We start from the raw sequence: 16,401 nt of genomic DNA, 5'->3' as shown, positions 1-16,401 counted from the left end.
GAGAACGAAAGAAGAAAGTGGGAGGGAGTTGGTTTTTGGCGTTGTGGGTGCGGAGAGGCAGAGGCAGTGGATAGAGGGGCAGTTGCCGGGGAAGTCGGAGGATGACTTGTTTGACGAGGAGTTGGCTGCTGCGCGAAGGCAGCGTGGTGGGGGGTAGAGTTGAGTGGTGTGTGGTATGTGGTAGTTTGCCAGGGAGATTTATCATGAGTATGTGCGCTCGCTCGCCATTTGCTACACGCACGCTCCATGCTCGTCACATCTTGAAGAAAGTCGTGTTGATAGAAACATTGCAACATTGATATTCGTGTCCAACCGGCGAGACCGTCACCCTACAATCCTCTAGCTCTGCCAAATCATCAAATCCACATCAGAGGGGCTTTTCGCAATCCGCCTCAAGTCGCATCGCGCATCTAAATACCACTTTCCACAGGGATATTGACTCCCAAGTTCCGCAACTTGTCCGTAGCAGCCTCAACCAGCATGCTATTCCGCTGTATGAGCTCCTGCACCTGCTCGTTCTCTGCTTTCCTCGAGTAGCTGGGTACTTTGACACCGCTACCTCTCGCTTGCTCGTGTTCGCCTGCTTGCTTGGCATTCCTCATAGCTGCTTCGATTTGTTGCGCTTGCTCCTTCTGTACCTCCTTGAGCCTGTTGAGACGCTGCCAGGCCGGACGTTCGCTGCCATCAACAGTGTCGGTCAAGGTCTCGCTTGCAGGGTCAATGGCGCTGTCCATAGTCTGCAACTCTTCGATCCAGTTGCTTTCCTTTTCGCTGAGTTCACTGGAGCCGATGCTGACCATCTTTCGTCGAAGAGCTTCGTAACGCGCGTTGATTTGATCTTGTCGCGCGGTGACCTTCTCCAAACGCTCGTCGATGTTGGCGCTGCCGTATGTTGATCCGTTGTCTGAGCCGACTTGGTCGTTGCCGGTGACACTGTCGATATTTGCTGCGATTCCAGATGTTCTGTAGATTTGATCCCTGAACTCTTCCTGCAGACGCGTCGCGCGGTTGAACAGATCGGATACGGCGAGTTGGAGTTTGGAGGTCTGTGCAGAGAGTACGCGATGAACATCCATAAGAAGCCCCAGGTTCGCAGGAGATAGCCTAATCTCATCCTTGAGAGCACCTCTATGCCGTGCGGGGATGTTGATAGAATTGTAAAGATCGAACGGTTCGTAGAGTTCTTTTGGTGGTTGCCAAGCTTGACGCACTTCCTTGTTAGGGCCAGTGATTGCCATGTATTCGGCAATTTCCTCTTGGGTAGGGAGTCCTTCTTCAGGTGCATCGAGCAGAGCAGCTTGGGGTTCACCGTCAACTGTGGTGAGAAGAAGGTAACCGACGTTCCCGTCTTCAATAACCGCGACTGCGGTGACTTCTTGCTCGTCCACATCGCCAGTGACGCGTCGCTGTAGGTATTGGTCCACGGAGGTGTTTGCCGATTCCAATACGCGCTTGATACGGAAAGGTGAACCCTCGGTCTGTGGCTGTGATAGCTCGGTCTCCAGCTTCCTGATCCAGGGCTCCATTGAGACGTAGAAGACCCCATTGGCGTGTGATACGAAGAACGAGAAGTCGGTGTGCACATCTGGCGTGATGCTCTGATTGAACGATGGTTCATCACTTTCCACCAGTGTAATTGTTTCCGCAATGATGAGCTCGTGTTCGGTTGGTTCTGTGGTGTCGATCTCGTCTTCTGGTGATGGCAGCCATCGCCCAACGATGCCCTCAAGATCCAAGCAGACATGCACCTTGCTCGTTTCAGTGAGCAAGCACACGACAGCAGTCGGCAGACCCTCTGCAGCCTCCTCTTCTTCGCTCTCGGAGAGGGTCTTGAGGGAGAAAACAATCATGTCGCTAAGCTCAAAATCGTCAACTTCGGGCGAGATAGTGAAGGGTCCCTGTAGCAACGGCACCGCAGACGCACTGTGTGGGCGAGCGAAGACCTGAACTGTGTCACCCTGCGCCCGCTCCTCCGCGAGAGGCTCCTCGTATAAGATGTCCGACAGCCATGAGACCTGCTTCTCTGATGTTTTCAACTCGTCTTTGGGCGATGTCTCGTCTTCTGAGAGCTCGGCATAGTTGATGTTGATGGACGAGGTAAGGGTTTGGAGGAATGTGTGGCTGCCGGGCGACTCGACCAACTGCCACTTGCTCGGTAGCAGAGGACAGAGGGCGTATACGTCTCCAAGTACCGTCGCGATCCACAGCGTCATCGGCGCCCAGCCATGGACACCTTCTTGGTCTGGGAAGTCGCCAAAGCATGCCGATGCAACTTCCAGTTCGACGGAGTCGGGAGAGAAGCCCTTGGAAGCTCCGAATTTGGAGGCGCTCAAATCGTCCTGGTCGCTGGTAGCGTTTGCGAGTTTGGGCAGATCGATGGAGAGCGATGGCTCACTGAAGGTAGACCTGTCGGCGCGGTTGATCTCCCATAGCCGAACTACGCCCGCCTTTGTGATGGTGACTAGGCAGCGCCCGTGATAGCCCAATGGATGCCATAGTGTTGTTGCGACGGGCGACTCTTCGAGAACGTGTACGGTCGGTCCCAACTGGAAGGCCTTTGGCTTCAACGGGCCGTCGTCCTCACCAGCTCCGAGCAGCGACGAGTCCGGAAGGTGTATTACGTGTACCGTATGCGAGGTGGAGACGGCGAGGTAGTCTTCTTCGGGCGAAATGACAAGACGCGTGATCGGGAGTGGTATCGAGACTCTGAGTGTTCGGTATGCGGGCTGTTGCTCTTCCTTGAGGTTGACCAAGTCTGCCCATCGTATTTCGTTTCCAACAGCGACAAATATCTCACATCCCCTCGTTGCGATCGTCTTTCGCGGTCCAGGTTCCTGCTTCTTTGCTGCGACTCCATTCCCGTTTGTCTGCTTCGGCGCAAACAGATGATAGCCTGGGTTCGGTCGGCTGAGCCAGTCTGGCGTATAACCCAGTACTTTTGGCATGACGGCGAGCTCCCTCGAATAGTATTGAGAGAGTTAAGAGTGGGTAGGTAATAGTTGCGTGGATTGTAGAGGTAAGAGTGTGGACAAACAAAAGTTCCAGCCGCGCGATACAGCGCCAAGACCGACGCGTCTCGAGAGCTCCGAGCTCGACTTTCCACTCCCGATCCTTACACTCACTCCAAGACAACCCTCAATATCTTCTCAATCCCCCGGACCACGGTCGCTTCCTACAAATCTAGCCGATACCGAAGTTGAGGGCGCGCATCATGCCGGCGCTTCGCAGTACCATTGACCGCCTCGACAAGCCGAGTTCGTATGCGACAGCAAAGGTACGGGAGGCTACAACACATCGCATTAGTACTCAAAGACTGACTCTCTTCTAGAAGCGCAGACGCGACCGCAATGGACGTGACGATGACCGCGGCCGCTCTCCCTCGCCCGAAGACAAGCTGAAAGACGCAACCACCCTCTACGTCGGCAACCTTTCCTTCTACACCACCGAAGAGCAAATCCACGAGCTGTTCAGCAAATGCGGCGAGATCAAGCGCTTAGTCATGGGCCTTGACCGATTCCAGAAGACACCATGCGGATTCTGCTTTGTCGAATACTACACACACCAGGATGCGCTGGACTGCATGAAGTACATCGGTGGCACTAAGCTCGACGAGCGTGTCATTAGGACGGATCTGGACGAGGGTTTCGCCGAGGGAAGGCAGTACGGACGCGGAAAGAGCGGTGGTCAGGTCCGCGACGAGTACAGAGCCGAGTATGATCCTGGTAGGGGCGGATACGGCAGAGCTGTGGACGAATACCACGAAGCGCAGTAAGATGACGATGGACTACTATCTCTCGGATCACCAGGACGTTAATCACGAGAAAAAAACCTAGGCCATATTGATCAGGAGAACCTCGCGCCGCCGCGCCATCCCACGTTGGCAAGCACGACTACGCTGAAACTGAAGACGATGAAGGGCACTCAGTTACATGGGGAAGCTCACCCAACCCAAACTCAACTGGGTCTCGGAACACTGCAAAGTAGGCGTCCGGCGTCTATCATTCGGCAATGTTCATTAGTGCTTTAGTTATAAGCACATGCTCATAGGGGGTAAAGATACCATACTAGATACCTTCCCAAAACTCAGTACCATCTTCCAAACACCCTCTCTTATGCTATACAAGAATGCCGCCCAGCCATGCGCCCGTTAATGTCTAACATTTTCTTTCACTCATCTAGTCCGGTCCGCAAGTTCAAACTGCTGTCGCCTTTTCACGGCCTTTACAACCTCTCCCAACCACCAGACATGTATCCGTGGGTCATCCGTCAGTTCAGGATGGAAACTGCACCCAAACACATTGCCCTGCCGTACCGCTATTATATCCTCCGCACCCGGATGGTCATGTGCCTGATTCTCCTGCAAAGGTTTCGCGTTGGTCGACAGCGTAGCCATGACCTCAACCTCGCTTTCCAATTCCTTCCTCGCCAAATCATCTGCTGGCGTCTTACTCGGCGCAACAATTGTATCGTCCCTCTCGCTCTCCCCTTCTTGTATTCCCACTGCCTTCTTACTCGGCAACAGCTTTTCTACAACAGGCGCGCGGATGAAGACGCATCGGTATGGATCGGTCTTGTTCGTTTTGCTCGTTGATTCCAGGAAGGGCAGCTGGAGGTTTGCCTGGAAACTCTCGGTCTGTCGCCCGAAATGATTCCTGTTCACTCGCACATCTAGACCTCCAATCAGGTCCTGGCCTCCCTTCTTCGTTCTATTGGCACTCTCTGCTAGTAGAATCAGGCCGGCGCATGTACCCCACGTTGGCTTGCGCTGCACCTTGACGAAGTCGCGGAGAGGCTCGAGCAGGGCGCTTCGTGCTGCTACAAGCGACATTGTTGTGCTTTCACCACCGGGGATGATAAGGCCGTCGCATTGTGCAAGCTGGGCTGGTGTGCGGACCTCAATGAAGTGGAAGGTTTGCGACGAGGGGATGTTGGAGGATGCCGCGCGGAGGAGTTGGATGTGTTCGCTGAAAGCGCCTTGGAGGGCAAGGACGCCGACCGTAATATCTTGAGTACCGTTCTTTACCGTCATAGTCAAAACAAATCAGATCCCAGAAACTCCGTGACTGTAGGAAAAAAAGGAATTGAAGCGTCAAGCAAATGTACAGTCATGCAACGGAAAGTGACGGCAAAGGCGAAATCTTTATCGATAAGCCCAGCCCCCACTAAAACTCGGTAATCGCCCGCGCGAGCACATGTCACCTCACACATGCGTTTGGTTCAGCCCTATTGATCCGCTTACCCCGACGCGGTGCCACTCTTCGATCTACCTCTCCATCATCGACACTTCGGACCCCCATTGATGCCGTGAACGATCATGACATGTAGATGCCCACGCGTTCTACACATCACGTCAAGAAAGGTCGTACCTACACTAAGGCTTCCAAGGCTCATATAAGGCGAGAGTCCTCCTAGTAGTCTAGTCTCACTACTTTAGCCGATAACGCAATCCGGTCCAGTATCAGCCTAGGAACAGTGGATGAAGGCGCTATGATCGACAAACAGGATGGAGAGCCAACGGGACACGGTCTCACGTGCTGGCTACTGGACACACGATCGCTATGGCCCGGGGAAAAGATCACAGATTCAGAATCAGTATGTCATCTCACAAACACTTATCTGCCTAGAACACCGACTAACCACGTGTAGGCGCGAGAAGCGCTCTCCCTCGTCACCCCCGAGGAACAAGACCTCATAAAACGCAAATACCACATAGCAGATGCGCGAATGAGCCTAGGCTCCGCCCTCCTCAAACGCCTTTTCGTCCACAAAACTCTCGGCATGCCATGGAAAGACATCCGCTTTGGCCGCAAACGCGATCCTAAACACGGGAAGCCTATCGCCTTGCTAATACCACCGCAACATGGCCCCGCTCCCGTGGAATTCAACATTAGTCACCAAGCCGGTCTCGTCGCCCTCGTAGGCTGCGCAACCAATGAACTCGACGCAGAAGTTGGCGTGGACATCGTCTGCGTTAACGAGAGAAACGACTATCGCGTTGTGGACGAAGAGGGATTCGATGGCTGGGTGGATATGTACGCTGAGCTCTTCAGTGGAGAAGAACTCTTCGATATCAAGTACAACGTTGACCCTTTCCCTCTTCTCGACGGCACAATGGTCACGCACGAAATTCTAGGTCGACACGATCGCTGTTGTAGGCGAAATGAGCATCTCAGCGTTACGCTACCGAACGGAGAAAAGAGGGAACTAGATTCAGATTTACTCATCGACGCGAAGCTACGACGGTTCTACACGTTTTGGTGCTTCAAAGAGGCGTACATCAAACTCGATGGCGAGGCGTTGCTCGCAGAGTGGATACCGCAATTGGAGTTCAAGCATGTTCGTGCGCCGAGGCCGGGGACGCCGGCGCGGTGTAGTACGCATGGGACTTGGGGTGAGAGGGCAAGCGACGCGGAGGTCTGGTTCTCAATGAAAATTGATGGAAAGGGGCCTGCAGGTGTGAGGGAATTGAAGAAGGGAGAGTGTGGGAGGTTGGAGGATACGAGGGTGGAGATCCAGGCTTTCGAGGAAGACTTTATGATTGGGGTTGCGGCGAGGGAGAAGAGAGATTCGGCGGTTGATGGTAGTAGGAAGAAGCTGCCGGATGTTTTGACGCATTTTAGGGGGTTACATTTGGAGGAGGATGTCATGAGTGTTGCGAGGAGTGCATAATGTATATTCGGTCTTTCAGGTGAATTGGGTGTACTACTGGGGCTCGAGCTACAGCGGCGGTAGACGGGGAGGCTGCCACCTCGATCTTCAGCTAGTTAGTCGTCGTTCGATAGTATTAGCAAGGATATCATACCGATGCAACACATCGAGCACATCCACTCCCTTGTGCATGTGCTCAACATGTTGTCTAAAATTTTCTAATCGCGGCCATATCTTAGGACGATCCCTACAATCTTCTATCACGCATTGGTAAGAATATCTGTCAATATCTATCCCATGCAGACTCTTCTTATGGCGCTCGAGATCGTTTACTGTAGTAAATCCCTCTGTCCTTTCACATCCGAGCGCGTTGCATTTGAATGGCTTTAAATGCTTTAACATGTGTTTCCTGTTTCCAGTCAGTAGGCAGGTATTTGCATGAATCTGGATACCATACTCGAACTCGGAATTGCATTTTAAGAGTTCTCCACACTCTGGACATGGGTACGTTCGCTTCGCGCGGCGCTGGTCCTTGCGTGTCGCTCCAAAAGAATCGCCCATGGTCGTCTTCTCTGTCTTTTGCGCTCGAGCCCAAGGGGTCTTTTCGCGAGGGTACTTTGATTGTGTACATTGCGGGGGGGAGATATTCGGTAACGGTGGTTGGCCCATGGTCGTATCTGAAGAGGGTTGCAGTGATGCAGGGAGGAAGCTCCACGCTGGAAGCGGCTCCATCATGCCGGAAGCGGGCCCTGTGGCAATCAGAGGTTCTGAGGATATCAAAACGTCACCGATCTGTAGTGATGATGCAGCCTGGCCAGAATAGCCCCATACATTCATATAATAACGCTCTTCTGGCGTTGACAGTGACTCCGCTTGAGGTACCATCTGCTGCTGAAACTGGAGGTCATATATGAGATTCGCCTCAATGATAGACGTTGCTGGTGATTGGAACCCGGGGTCATAAGACATGGGCGAGTTCTGACTGAACCAGGAATCCTCGGCTATCGCCGGAGTGAAGTCGGAATAGACTGGAGGTACGACTTGCGCATGTAAACTGAGACTCCTCATGCACTGCCCACAAAAAGCGTCTGGACAGCACGTCCATAGCTGGCTCGTAATCGTTTCAGCCGACGGTCGGGCTTCAGGTTCGACGTTGAGCATCTGACATGTCATTTCGATGACATCCTGCAGCCAGGTGTCACAGCTAGGACTTATCTTCTGCATGAGTGTGAAGAACCCTTCGATATGATCTCGATACGGAGTCATATCGGTGTCTAGTGGACCCAGTACAAGTGCACTAAGGATCTCAAGATAGACACATCCAAGCGAGAATATGTCTGTCTTAGAACTGCGTGGGGACCATTCGTGCAGCTCCGGGGCAGCGTACTTGCGGGTTATCGAGGTAGGGCGGCCTGTCGTAATGCTACGCGTAGCTGCGCTGTAGTCCAGGGAGGAGCCAAAGTCCGTGTAAATTACAGACTCTCCGTGTACTAGGATGTTCGATGGCTTAATGTCCTTGTGTCGTACTCTTTGAGCGTGCATGAACTGCAAGCCACTAGCAAGACACCCAAACGAGTTGTATAAGGTATTCAACTCAGACCCCGTAAAGAGACCGTCATGAGAATCCTGGAGGAACGTTTCCAGCGAGCCGCGATCGGCGACCGGTGTCAGTAAGATACCTATTTGACGCCTCCCTACGTATGTCGCAAAGATCCGAGTGATGTGGTGATGCGGAGCTAACCGGCGGATGACCTTGACCTCGTTATCAAAAAGGCGTTGTCTCTCAGCTGAAGAGCCGCCAAACTTGAAGACCTTGCAGGCCAAGACCATGCCAGTATGTCGGTCCTCGACTTCTTCCACGTTGGCGAATCCTCCTTGCCCCAGGTTGCGAAGTAACTTGTACGGCAGCTCGTCGTTGGGTTCGAGGAAGTAGTGTTGACCTTCTTCGATGCGCAACATCCGCTTGGGGCCGCTGCCGCCGTTCATTGTGGGCAGAAATTATTTGGAGGTGAGGATAGGCAGTCGCTGTGCTGTGTCGACAGACGTGGGGAGCGACTAACACATGTTAGCTGCTGGGCTGACAGCTCTACTATCCTGCCTCGAAGCCCCAACGGCTCGTCGCTAGAGTAACGACCTGGGTCGCGATGTCAGCGGGTTCACAGAGTCGACGTGCGACGCGCTGAGCTAAGATGTTGGGATCGTCCTGTGGTGGCTAGGTAAAGACGGCCTTCGTGGTAACTATGGGAAAACGCGTAAACAGGCAGCAAGAAAAAAGACAGGTAGCTTCGAGGTCGTTGAGATGCTAGAAGTGAAGCATACGATCGAAGTTGACAAGGCTGGCTCGCGCCTGGTTGCATGGCGCAGGCTGAGCGCTGCACAGGCGATTGGCCCTACCCAGGTAGAGGCACTGCTTGCAACCACGTCTGCAATCGCGATTGATTTTCAACTAGACCTCTAGATACTGCTGCGGAGCCAACCCCTGAGAAATGACACTGCAGAGGTTGCATGAGTTGTATCTTAAGGAAGATGAAGTATTAGGGTTCGGATTCGTGAAGAGGAGAAAGGTGGCGTGTGCCACACGCGACTGAACAGAGTCCGACTGACTTCCAACATCGGTGCGACAAATCTCCAGCCAAGAGAGGCTTTTAGGTTATTTATCAGTATTTCCATCCGTAGTTGGCTGTCATGAGGGTCAAAGGAATGGAAGCGCGGCGAGCCTGGCATGTTTCGTAGCGTGGCTGAGTAAGCGCACCTGGGCAGGTCCCGATTCCGAGATAGCCTCGGCGGGCGCGTCATCCTGCGCCCTCAATGTAAACTCTCTAGAACACTACCTACCTGGTCCCTTCGCAATACAACGAACCCTACGAGCACGCCGAGAAACTCAACATGCCGAAGCGCCTCATGTTGGTGCCTAGTCTGAAGATGCCGAAGAAGATACGCGTCATGATTGCTGGACCCTGAGCCCATAAGGTTTGATAGCTACGTCAACGCACCCGAAGTCAACCCGCAGCTATGCCCAGATGTATATTACACCCCTCACCAACTCAGTATTACGTCCGCAGTTTCCGCCTTGCTCTCACGTAGTCAATTGAACGATATCTCGAACCCCCCATCCTCAAAGCAATTCAGAAACCGCCACAATGTCTTCCAACTCGCTCAACTACCCGCTCCTCGCGATTCCAGCCTACTATGTCTTCTCTCTCGTCCCGCACATATACGCAGCTAGCCTTCTCACAGCCAACGGCTACAAGATCAACAACGCGAACCCCAAGGCAGCCTTGTCACCAGAAGCCGTGAAGGGCAAGGTTCCCGATGCCGTGTAAGGCGTCTCCACACTCCCCACCCAACTTACCTTGCTAGTCAGGTACTAACAGATCTACAGCTTCAAAAAGTACCAACGCGCCGAGAACGCCCAGTCGAACAACATGGAACAAATGCCCCTCTTCGCCGCCGCCGTTATCGCTAGCATCATTGCCGAACGCACCACCGCAACAGGGATAGGACGAGAGGTCATATCAGGCGATGCAACGGGCTTGACAACATTTGTCACAGCTTGGTTCGTAGTCAGGGCCGCGTACTCTCTTGCATATGTACAAATCGCGACTTACTCGAAGAGTATGATCAGGAGCGGCCTTTGGTCTATCGGTAGCGGGCTAGCAATATACCAGATCTACAAGGCTGCCGCAATCTTGGGCTAGAGATCATGGACAATGAAGCGGCATGGTGAGGACGACAAATATGACAAAGACAACATGGAACAAGAAATCTAGTGTTAGGACTATCCTTTAGATTCGATGTGCAATGAGATCAATTACTACTCAATTCAGGTGTGCCGGCACCTAGAGACTTCCGAATTCACGATACCAGCGATCGACACTTGCCAGTGTAACCTCACCTCGCGTCGCCGTTCCAAAACAAACAAGGCCCAGACACGAACACGCACAACGGTAACACGACTATATCACGCGTGGTGGCGTAGTCACACTGGGATTGGCCTAGAACTCACGACGAAGTTTATCGAATGTATGAGTAACACAATAAATCTGCAGGAGACTTTTGCAATTAGCCAACGGCCAAACTGCCCTGCGGCTGTGTATATATGTGCCATTAACTTTGACACCTCACGTCAACGACCTGATAGCCCACTTTCGATTAAAGCATGGTTCACCTTAGAACAGGGCTATCACCTCGCATCCACGGTTTGGCACTTGCAAGCCTTTTGAGCTGTGTTGCGACGCAATCATCTTCGGCTTCCTTTCTCTACCCAGAGTCCGCTTCTTCTGCCTTGACAATCAACGCCCATGATCAACTAAATGTCAAATGGACGTCAAACTACGATCAGGCCTTCTTACATATGTGGTGCGACGACGACAGCGGAACTGGCGAACAGGCGCTGTGTATGTCCTCACTCTTGTGTGGTTACCATTAGCCATAGCTAACGTACCATGGGACGTGAAAGGGTTATCGACTGAAGTCAACACTATCGGCAGCATGAGATACTCGCCATCGACCGAAAACCTTACGAGTCGAAACTGGGATACACCCGTCGCATGCCACTTCGACATCCTGCCTTTCGTAAACGACACGAATGAGCAGGAAGGCCCATTCCTCACAATCAAGTCAGACAGCGATAGCGCTCCAACTCTTTACGATCAATCGTTCACATCGCCGCTAGCTCCTACAACCAGTATGACGACGACGATCTCCCTGCCATCCTCTTTCGCTATTACTTCGTTGCTAGTCTCCAGCGTAACAACGGTATACGGTCAATCATCCACATCACTCATCGCATCTACTACTAGTTTGACGACGACCTCCATATCGGTCTCTTCATCCACTAGTTTGTCGCCTGTATCCAGCGTAATAGCGGAGAGGGACAGCAAGACACTCTCGGGTGGTGCAATGACAGGGGTAGCATTGGGCGCAGCATTCGCAATGGTGGCGTTGGTAACAGTAGGATGGTTCTTCTTTCGGTACCATCGGAGGATAAAGGCGTTGGAGACAAGAATGTCTGGAGCTGGCGGCCCAACGGGACATCCGTCGCATAGATCGATACCTATACTACCTGCGGAGAAGCGTGACAGGCCACAGGCTGAGTTGTCTGAATTGGTGGCATAGAATGCGGGAACCGATGTTTTATCGTTAAGAATCGGACTGGCTGAATCTCAAACTTTGTCAGCGTTGCCTCCCCACGCTCCATGTTCGCCCTCCGCCTTTGGCTTCCCGATCCTCTCTAGCTGCGCTTTCATGCCCGTACTCGTCGCCATAGTCCTCATGGCCTCATCACAGTACTCTACACCGTCTCGGAAGTAGAAGTTCTTCCCAAAAAGCTCCACAGTCAGACCCCAGTTATCCTTGCCCGCTACCTTCCTCCCGTTAGCGTCCTCAATGTCTCCTCCATCCATCACCTTCACCACGGCGTTGACGACTGTGTCCATGGGTGTCATGAAGCTCTCTGGGAGAGATCCCCATTCCTCTTCGCTCAACAGGCCGGTGCGAACGATGCTTGGGCAGACCGTGAACGTCCTAATGCCAGCGTGGTGGTATGCTACTGTGATAGCACGGTTAAAGTGAATTACTCCCGCTTTAGCACCGGAGTACATAGGGCCGAACTCGGCTGGATAGAGTCCACCACAGCTCGCAGTCATGACTAGGGCCGCGTCATTGTTCTCTCTGCCATGCTTGGCCTGGGATTTCCGGAAGTAGTGGAACGCGAGCCATGAGGTATTTATCACTGCCGTATAATTGACATCGATTACGAGGCTGTTCGGCGGTGGAGGCGGCGCGTCGAGAGCGTGTTCTTGGTAGAAATCTAGGAGTTGGTGATCAAGTCAGTCGGTGTCTGATTTGCCGTACGAACAGGGTTGCTACGCACTGTCTTTTTCGGCGATACCAGCGTTCGCGAAGACGAAGTCGAGACGACCTGACTTTGACCATGCTGATTCGAAAGCCGCTACCAGCGAGGCGTAGTCGGCTACATTCGCCTGGTGAGCGTGCCCATTCTTGAGCGAGGACGTGGCTTTCGTGAGATTATCAGCGCTGAGGTCGACAAGGTGCAGGTCCCACTCTTCATTAGTACGAGCTGCGAGGGCTTCAGCAACAGCGAGTCCCATTCCACTAGCCCCGCCAGTAATGAGAGCTACTTTCTTGACCATGTTGAGATTGTTGAGTCGAGTAAATTTGTGATTCTTGTAGAGAGTGAAGAGGTGCCAAGGGTGAAAGTGTGATAGTAAACAGCCAGCGTGTGAGTGTTGAAGATTGGATGGTTTGGGGTGCAAGAAGGAAGTCGTTGGAATTTATAGATTATGTGTACGAGGGCGACCAGCGCGCTTGAAGAACTAGAAGGGTTGAAATGGATAGTACTAAGGTTGCGATATTCCTGCTCTGCATCAACATTCCACCGTAATAAGGTTGCGATATGTGCGATGAAGGGCACTTCTGCGAGCACGTGATGCCAAGGTACACGCTAGAGCCACTCCTTGTGTGCATCGGCGTGAGGACGCCGACGTCATTCTGACTCATTCTCACTCATTCAGCGCCGGCTTTACAATCGGCCGGTGGCTGAAGCGCATCCTCGCGTAGGCATCCGGGTCTAATGCGCGAATGTGCCCCGAGATGGTAGCAAATGCGGCGTCTAGGTTGCGCATCATGCTTTAGATGGCATCGTCAAGCGCCGGCTTTGTCGGACTAGACAATGCAGCGAGAAAAGGCGCCTTTTCATATTTAGACCAATACCCCAGTCAAATCTGTCGGAATAGGGTCCTTTCTTGACGAACTTAGGCCCGTACTTGGACTTCAGCAAGTGAACCCGATGTTGGTTGGGGAGGTCAAGAGGCAGAATGTCCCTCATGCTGTCCTGTGCAGACTTGTTTTCCACCCGACCGCGCTGGTAGTGGTGCCGTCTCTCCTCCTTTCGTAGCTGGCGCTTCGACATCCTGCCGCCTTGGCTCGACATGCCGCCGTCAAACGTCTGAGCAGGGCCTCAAGGCGAGCGCAATGAGGACTAGAGTGTGGTGTTGTGGGCAAGGCGCAGGAACTTCGGTGGTGAGAGGACTGCGGGTTGCGGCCTGAGCGGCGGTCGTGGAGAAGCGACGGTCTCGAGTAGGCGTCGTTGGTCAGGAAGCGGCAATCGTGAGTGAGCGTCGACGAGGGAGGCGCAAAGTTGATGGCCGGTGTCAGAATAACGCGCATCGTGGCGCTCTACTCTAATGGTGATCCTGCGACGTCTTGGGCTCTCGTCCATATTTTTGCTGACGAGGAGCATAGACGCGATAAAGGCGCGCAACTAGCGTGTGCGATCAGCGGATACATGCCAGCGGTGATGTCGCGGCTCCGGCGTTGTTGTTGTGCGAATTGAGGGCGGGTTTGGCGGGCCAGAACAAACAACCACAATTGCGGTCGCATCACTCTGACAACCGGGCGGTGCAGGCGCTCGCGAAGGAGAATGGAAGCAGCATGACAGCGCGTGTTCGGGGCGGAGGCGTAATCGGCGTCAAGGTACAGTCACGAAGATGTAGTCGTGAGATGTAGTTATGAAATTGATGATTAATCGCAGCGGCTGCCTGCTTGGCGCAACAGTGTTGTCGGATGTGCACGACGTCATTCAAGATAGGATCCAGGTGTGGCTTGAGCGGTGTCAGGTCGGAGGCTGCAGATAAACGAACGATTTTAAAGTTCCACCTGAACCCAGTGTCTGCCAAAATGCTTTTGCACGCATACATATCGGCATCGAGATGTCGCAAGCCAGCGTAAGCAGGGTGGAAAGGATGGGCTCGTCTATCCGTATCGAGTTGCGTTAGAGCAGCTAAATAACAAGACAGGATATCGGATAGATAGGGATTACAAAGACAGCAAAGGCTTTCCTGTGGAGGTATATTAGAGAAGACATTGAAGACCTCTCTTTGAGGTAAGAGCGACTTAAGTCGCTCGTGCAGATTGCGCTGCACAACACCAGTTGTTTGTATCCTTCCAGGCATGGAGAGGCGGCCTTGCTCACACCTGCGGTAAACTGTCGCAAGCGGTCGAGAGCCGCATGGCATACTTCTTAGATCAAGCAACGCGCAAAAGCATCGATTGAGGATAGCGCGACCAACAGATTCAAGATATTCTTCAAGGTAGGCCCGAACTTGAATCGTAAGTGTGGGACCGTTATCTCGGTCGTTCACGTCGGCAGTATTGATGCGCCAGGGTTCACGCATCCTAGCCCCCGCAGTATTTCTTCTGGAATCTCAACATCCCCGAAGGCTTGGTTCTGCATCCTCACTCGCTCGTTTCCTTGTTCAATTCGTTGCAGCTGGTAATACGGAAAGGATGTTTTCGTCAACTCCCCTCAAGACAGCCGCATGGCTCGCATTCACAGCTTCTTTGAGCTCAGCCACACCCCAGTATGGCACTTCTCCAAAGGTCCAGTTCAAGCACTGGCCTGCTGAGGCAGCGACAGCCCTCTCCACCATGATCGCAAAGAACGCCAATCAAAGCAATTATGCGGTCTTCGACATGGACAACACCAGTTACCGCTACGATCTCGAAGAATCGCTTCTTCCTTTCCTTGAGAACCGTGGCATCCTAACGCGCGACAACTTGGATCCCACCCTCAAGTTGGTCGACTTCAAAGACACTGCGAACTTTACCGAATCGTTGTACAGTTACTACAACCGTTTGTGCGAGATTGACGACTTCGTCTGCTATCCATGGGCCGCACAAATCTGGTCTGGCTTCACACTGCGCGAACTCAAGACCTATGTGGATGAGCTTATGGCATACAACTCATCCATTCCCACGAAGTACTGGGACGGTGACGAAGTCACATCCAGCAGCGTAAACCCGCCGAAGGTGTTCCGGGGCCAGGTCGAGCTCTACAATGCTCTCATGGACAATGGCATCGCCGTCTATGTTATCAGCGCCGCGCATGAGGAGCTTGTCCGCATGGTGGCCAGCGACCCGAAGTACGGATACAACGTACCACCTCAAAACGTCATTGGCGTTACCACCGTCCTGAAGAACGTTACCTCCGGCGAGCTCACCAACGCTCGCAAGCAGATCACAGAAGGAACCTACAACGAGACCGCTAATCTCGACCTGGTCGTGACTCCGTATCTGTGGACACCTGCTACATGGTTTGCCGGAAAATGGGCTGCTATCCTTACCTACATCGATCAATGGAAGCGCCCCATCTTGGCTGGTGGTGACACTCCCGGAAGCGATTCGTACATGCAATTCCACGGGGTCGACACAGCAAAGGGTGGTGTGCATCTGTGGATCAACCGTAGAGACGCGTACTTTGAGCAACTGCAAGAGGAGATCAGGAACAACACTCAGGCGCAAATTGCTAATGGCAGGGAGGTTACGGCGGACAAGAACTGGGTTGTTGTCAAGCCCGAGGAGATTCTGTAAATATGTAATGCAAAGGTGGAGAGGCAGAGATGCGATAGATAGTGGCGGATGAAGGTAGCCCGCACTCCACGGCTGCCGAAGAGAAATCGCGCTAGTTGACGTAATCGCTCGGCTAAGCTTTCTTCCAGCTTTTAGTCTCCCCCTTCTCGTGCCTGTTATCGACGCGTCAAACTCACCAACCACCTCACTCACCCCACGCGCCGCCACTAACCATGCAAATAACGCGTGAAACCAGAGCGCATGCATGAAGGGATAGTAAGTTGCGCCCTCGTTGCCTTCCACCTTGTCCTTCCTTCGATGATGATCCCACATTACACTTGAACCGAGAATCTTTAGTTCCGGCCCTTCCTTCGTGCGCCT

General features: G+C 53.0%; 8 protein-coding genes across 8 annotated transcripts; 4 read left to right on the top strand and 4 right to left on the bottom strand.

Annotated features, from left to right (window-relative positions):
• Positions 1-410: 410 nt before the first annotated feature.
• On the bottom strand, positions 411-2,945 carry J4E87_000438 (uncharacterized protein; the record flags this gene model as incomplete). The annotated part of the gene is made up of 1 exon (XM_049372095.1): positions 411-2,945. One exon carries the CDS (start codon positions 2,943-2,945, stop codon positions 411-413), a length of 2,535 nt encoding a protein of 844 aa, XP_049238229.1.
• Positions 2,946-3,211: 266 nt separating this feature from the next.
• CBP20 (Nuclear cap-binding protein subunit 2) lies at positions 3,212-3,772 on the top strand (the record flags this gene model as incomplete). Its single annotated transcript, XM_049372094.1, has 2 exons — positions 3,212-3,274; positions 3,329-3,772. 2 exons carry the CDS (start codon positions 3,212-3,214, stop codon positions 3,770-3,772), a joined length of 507 nt encoding a protein of 168 aa, XP_049238228.1.
• Positions 3,773-4,171: 399 nt separating this feature from the next.
• Positions 4,172-5,029, bottom strand: J4E87_000436 (uncharacterized protein; the record flags this gene model as incomplete). The annotated part of the gene is made up of 1 exon (XM_049372093.1): positions 4,172-5,029. One exon carries the CDS (start codon positions 5,027-5,029, stop codon positions 4,172-4,174), a length of 858 nt encoding a protein of 285 aa, XP_049238227.1.
• Positions 5,030-5,487: 458 nt separating this feature from the next.
• On the top strand, positions 5,488-6,669 carry J4E87_000435 (uncharacterized protein; the record flags this gene model as incomplete). The annotated part of the gene is made up of 2 exons (XM_049372092.1): positions 5,488-5,592; positions 5,647-6,669. 2 exons carry the CDS (start codon positions 5,488-5,490, stop codon positions 6,667-6,669), a joined length of 1,128 nt encoding a protein of 375 aa, XP_049238226.1.
• Positions 6,670-7,043: 374 nt separating this feature from the next.
• Positions 7,044-8,634, bottom strand: J4E87_000434 (uncharacterized protein; the record flags this gene model as incomplete). The annotated part of the gene is made up of 2 exons (XM_049372091.1): positions 7,044-7,057; positions 7,101-8,634. The coding sequence occupies 2 exons, from the start codon at positions 8,632-8,634 to the stop codon at positions 7,044-7,046; spliced, it is 1,548 nt and encodes a 515-aa protein (XP_049238225.1).
• A 1,154-nt stretch (positions 8,635-9,788) lies between these two features.
• Positions 9,789-10,346, top strand: J4E87_000433 (uncharacterized protein; the record flags this gene model as incomplete). Its single annotated transcript, XM_049372090.1, has 2 exons — positions 9,789-9,967; positions 10,031-10,346. The coding sequence occupies 2 exons, from the start codon at positions 9,789-9,791 to the stop codon at positions 10,344-10,346; spliced, it is 495 nt and encodes a 164-aa protein (XP_049238224.1).
• A 1,068-nt stretch (positions 10,347-11,414) lies between these two features.
• J4E87_000432 (uncharacterized protein) lies at positions 11,415-12,803 on the bottom strand (the record flags this gene model as incomplete). The annotated part of the gene is made up of 3 exons (XM_049372089.1): positions 11,415-11,802; positions 11,842-12,460; positions 12,524-12,803. The coding sequence occupies 3 exons, from the start codon at positions 12,801-12,803 to the stop codon at positions 11,415-11,417; spliced, it is 1,287 nt and encodes a 428-aa protein (XP_049238223.1).
• Positions 12,804-14,958: 2,155 nt separating this feature from the next.
• J4E87_000431 (uncharacterized protein) lies at positions 14,959-16,041 on the top strand (the record flags this gene model as incomplete). The annotated part of the gene is made up of 1 exon (XM_049372088.1): positions 14,959-16,041. The coding sequence occupies one exon, from the start codon at positions 14,959-14,961 to the stop codon at positions 16,039-16,041; it is 1,083 nt and encodes a 360-aa protein (XP_049238222.1).
• Between the last annotated feature and the right edge of the window lie 360 nt (positions 16,042-16,401).

This window comes from Alternaria ethzedia (assembly GCF_023757985.1).
Source record: "Alternaria ethzedia strain BMP 0044 chromosome Unknown scaffold_1, whole genome shotgun sequence".
NCBI classification, from domain to species: Eukaryota; Fungi; Ascomycota; class Dothideomycetes; order Pleosporales; family Pleosporaceae; genus Alternaria; species Alternaria ethzedia.
Note: the sequence above shows the minus strand (reverse complement) of the source record. Positions and strands in the feature narration are given on the sequence as shown.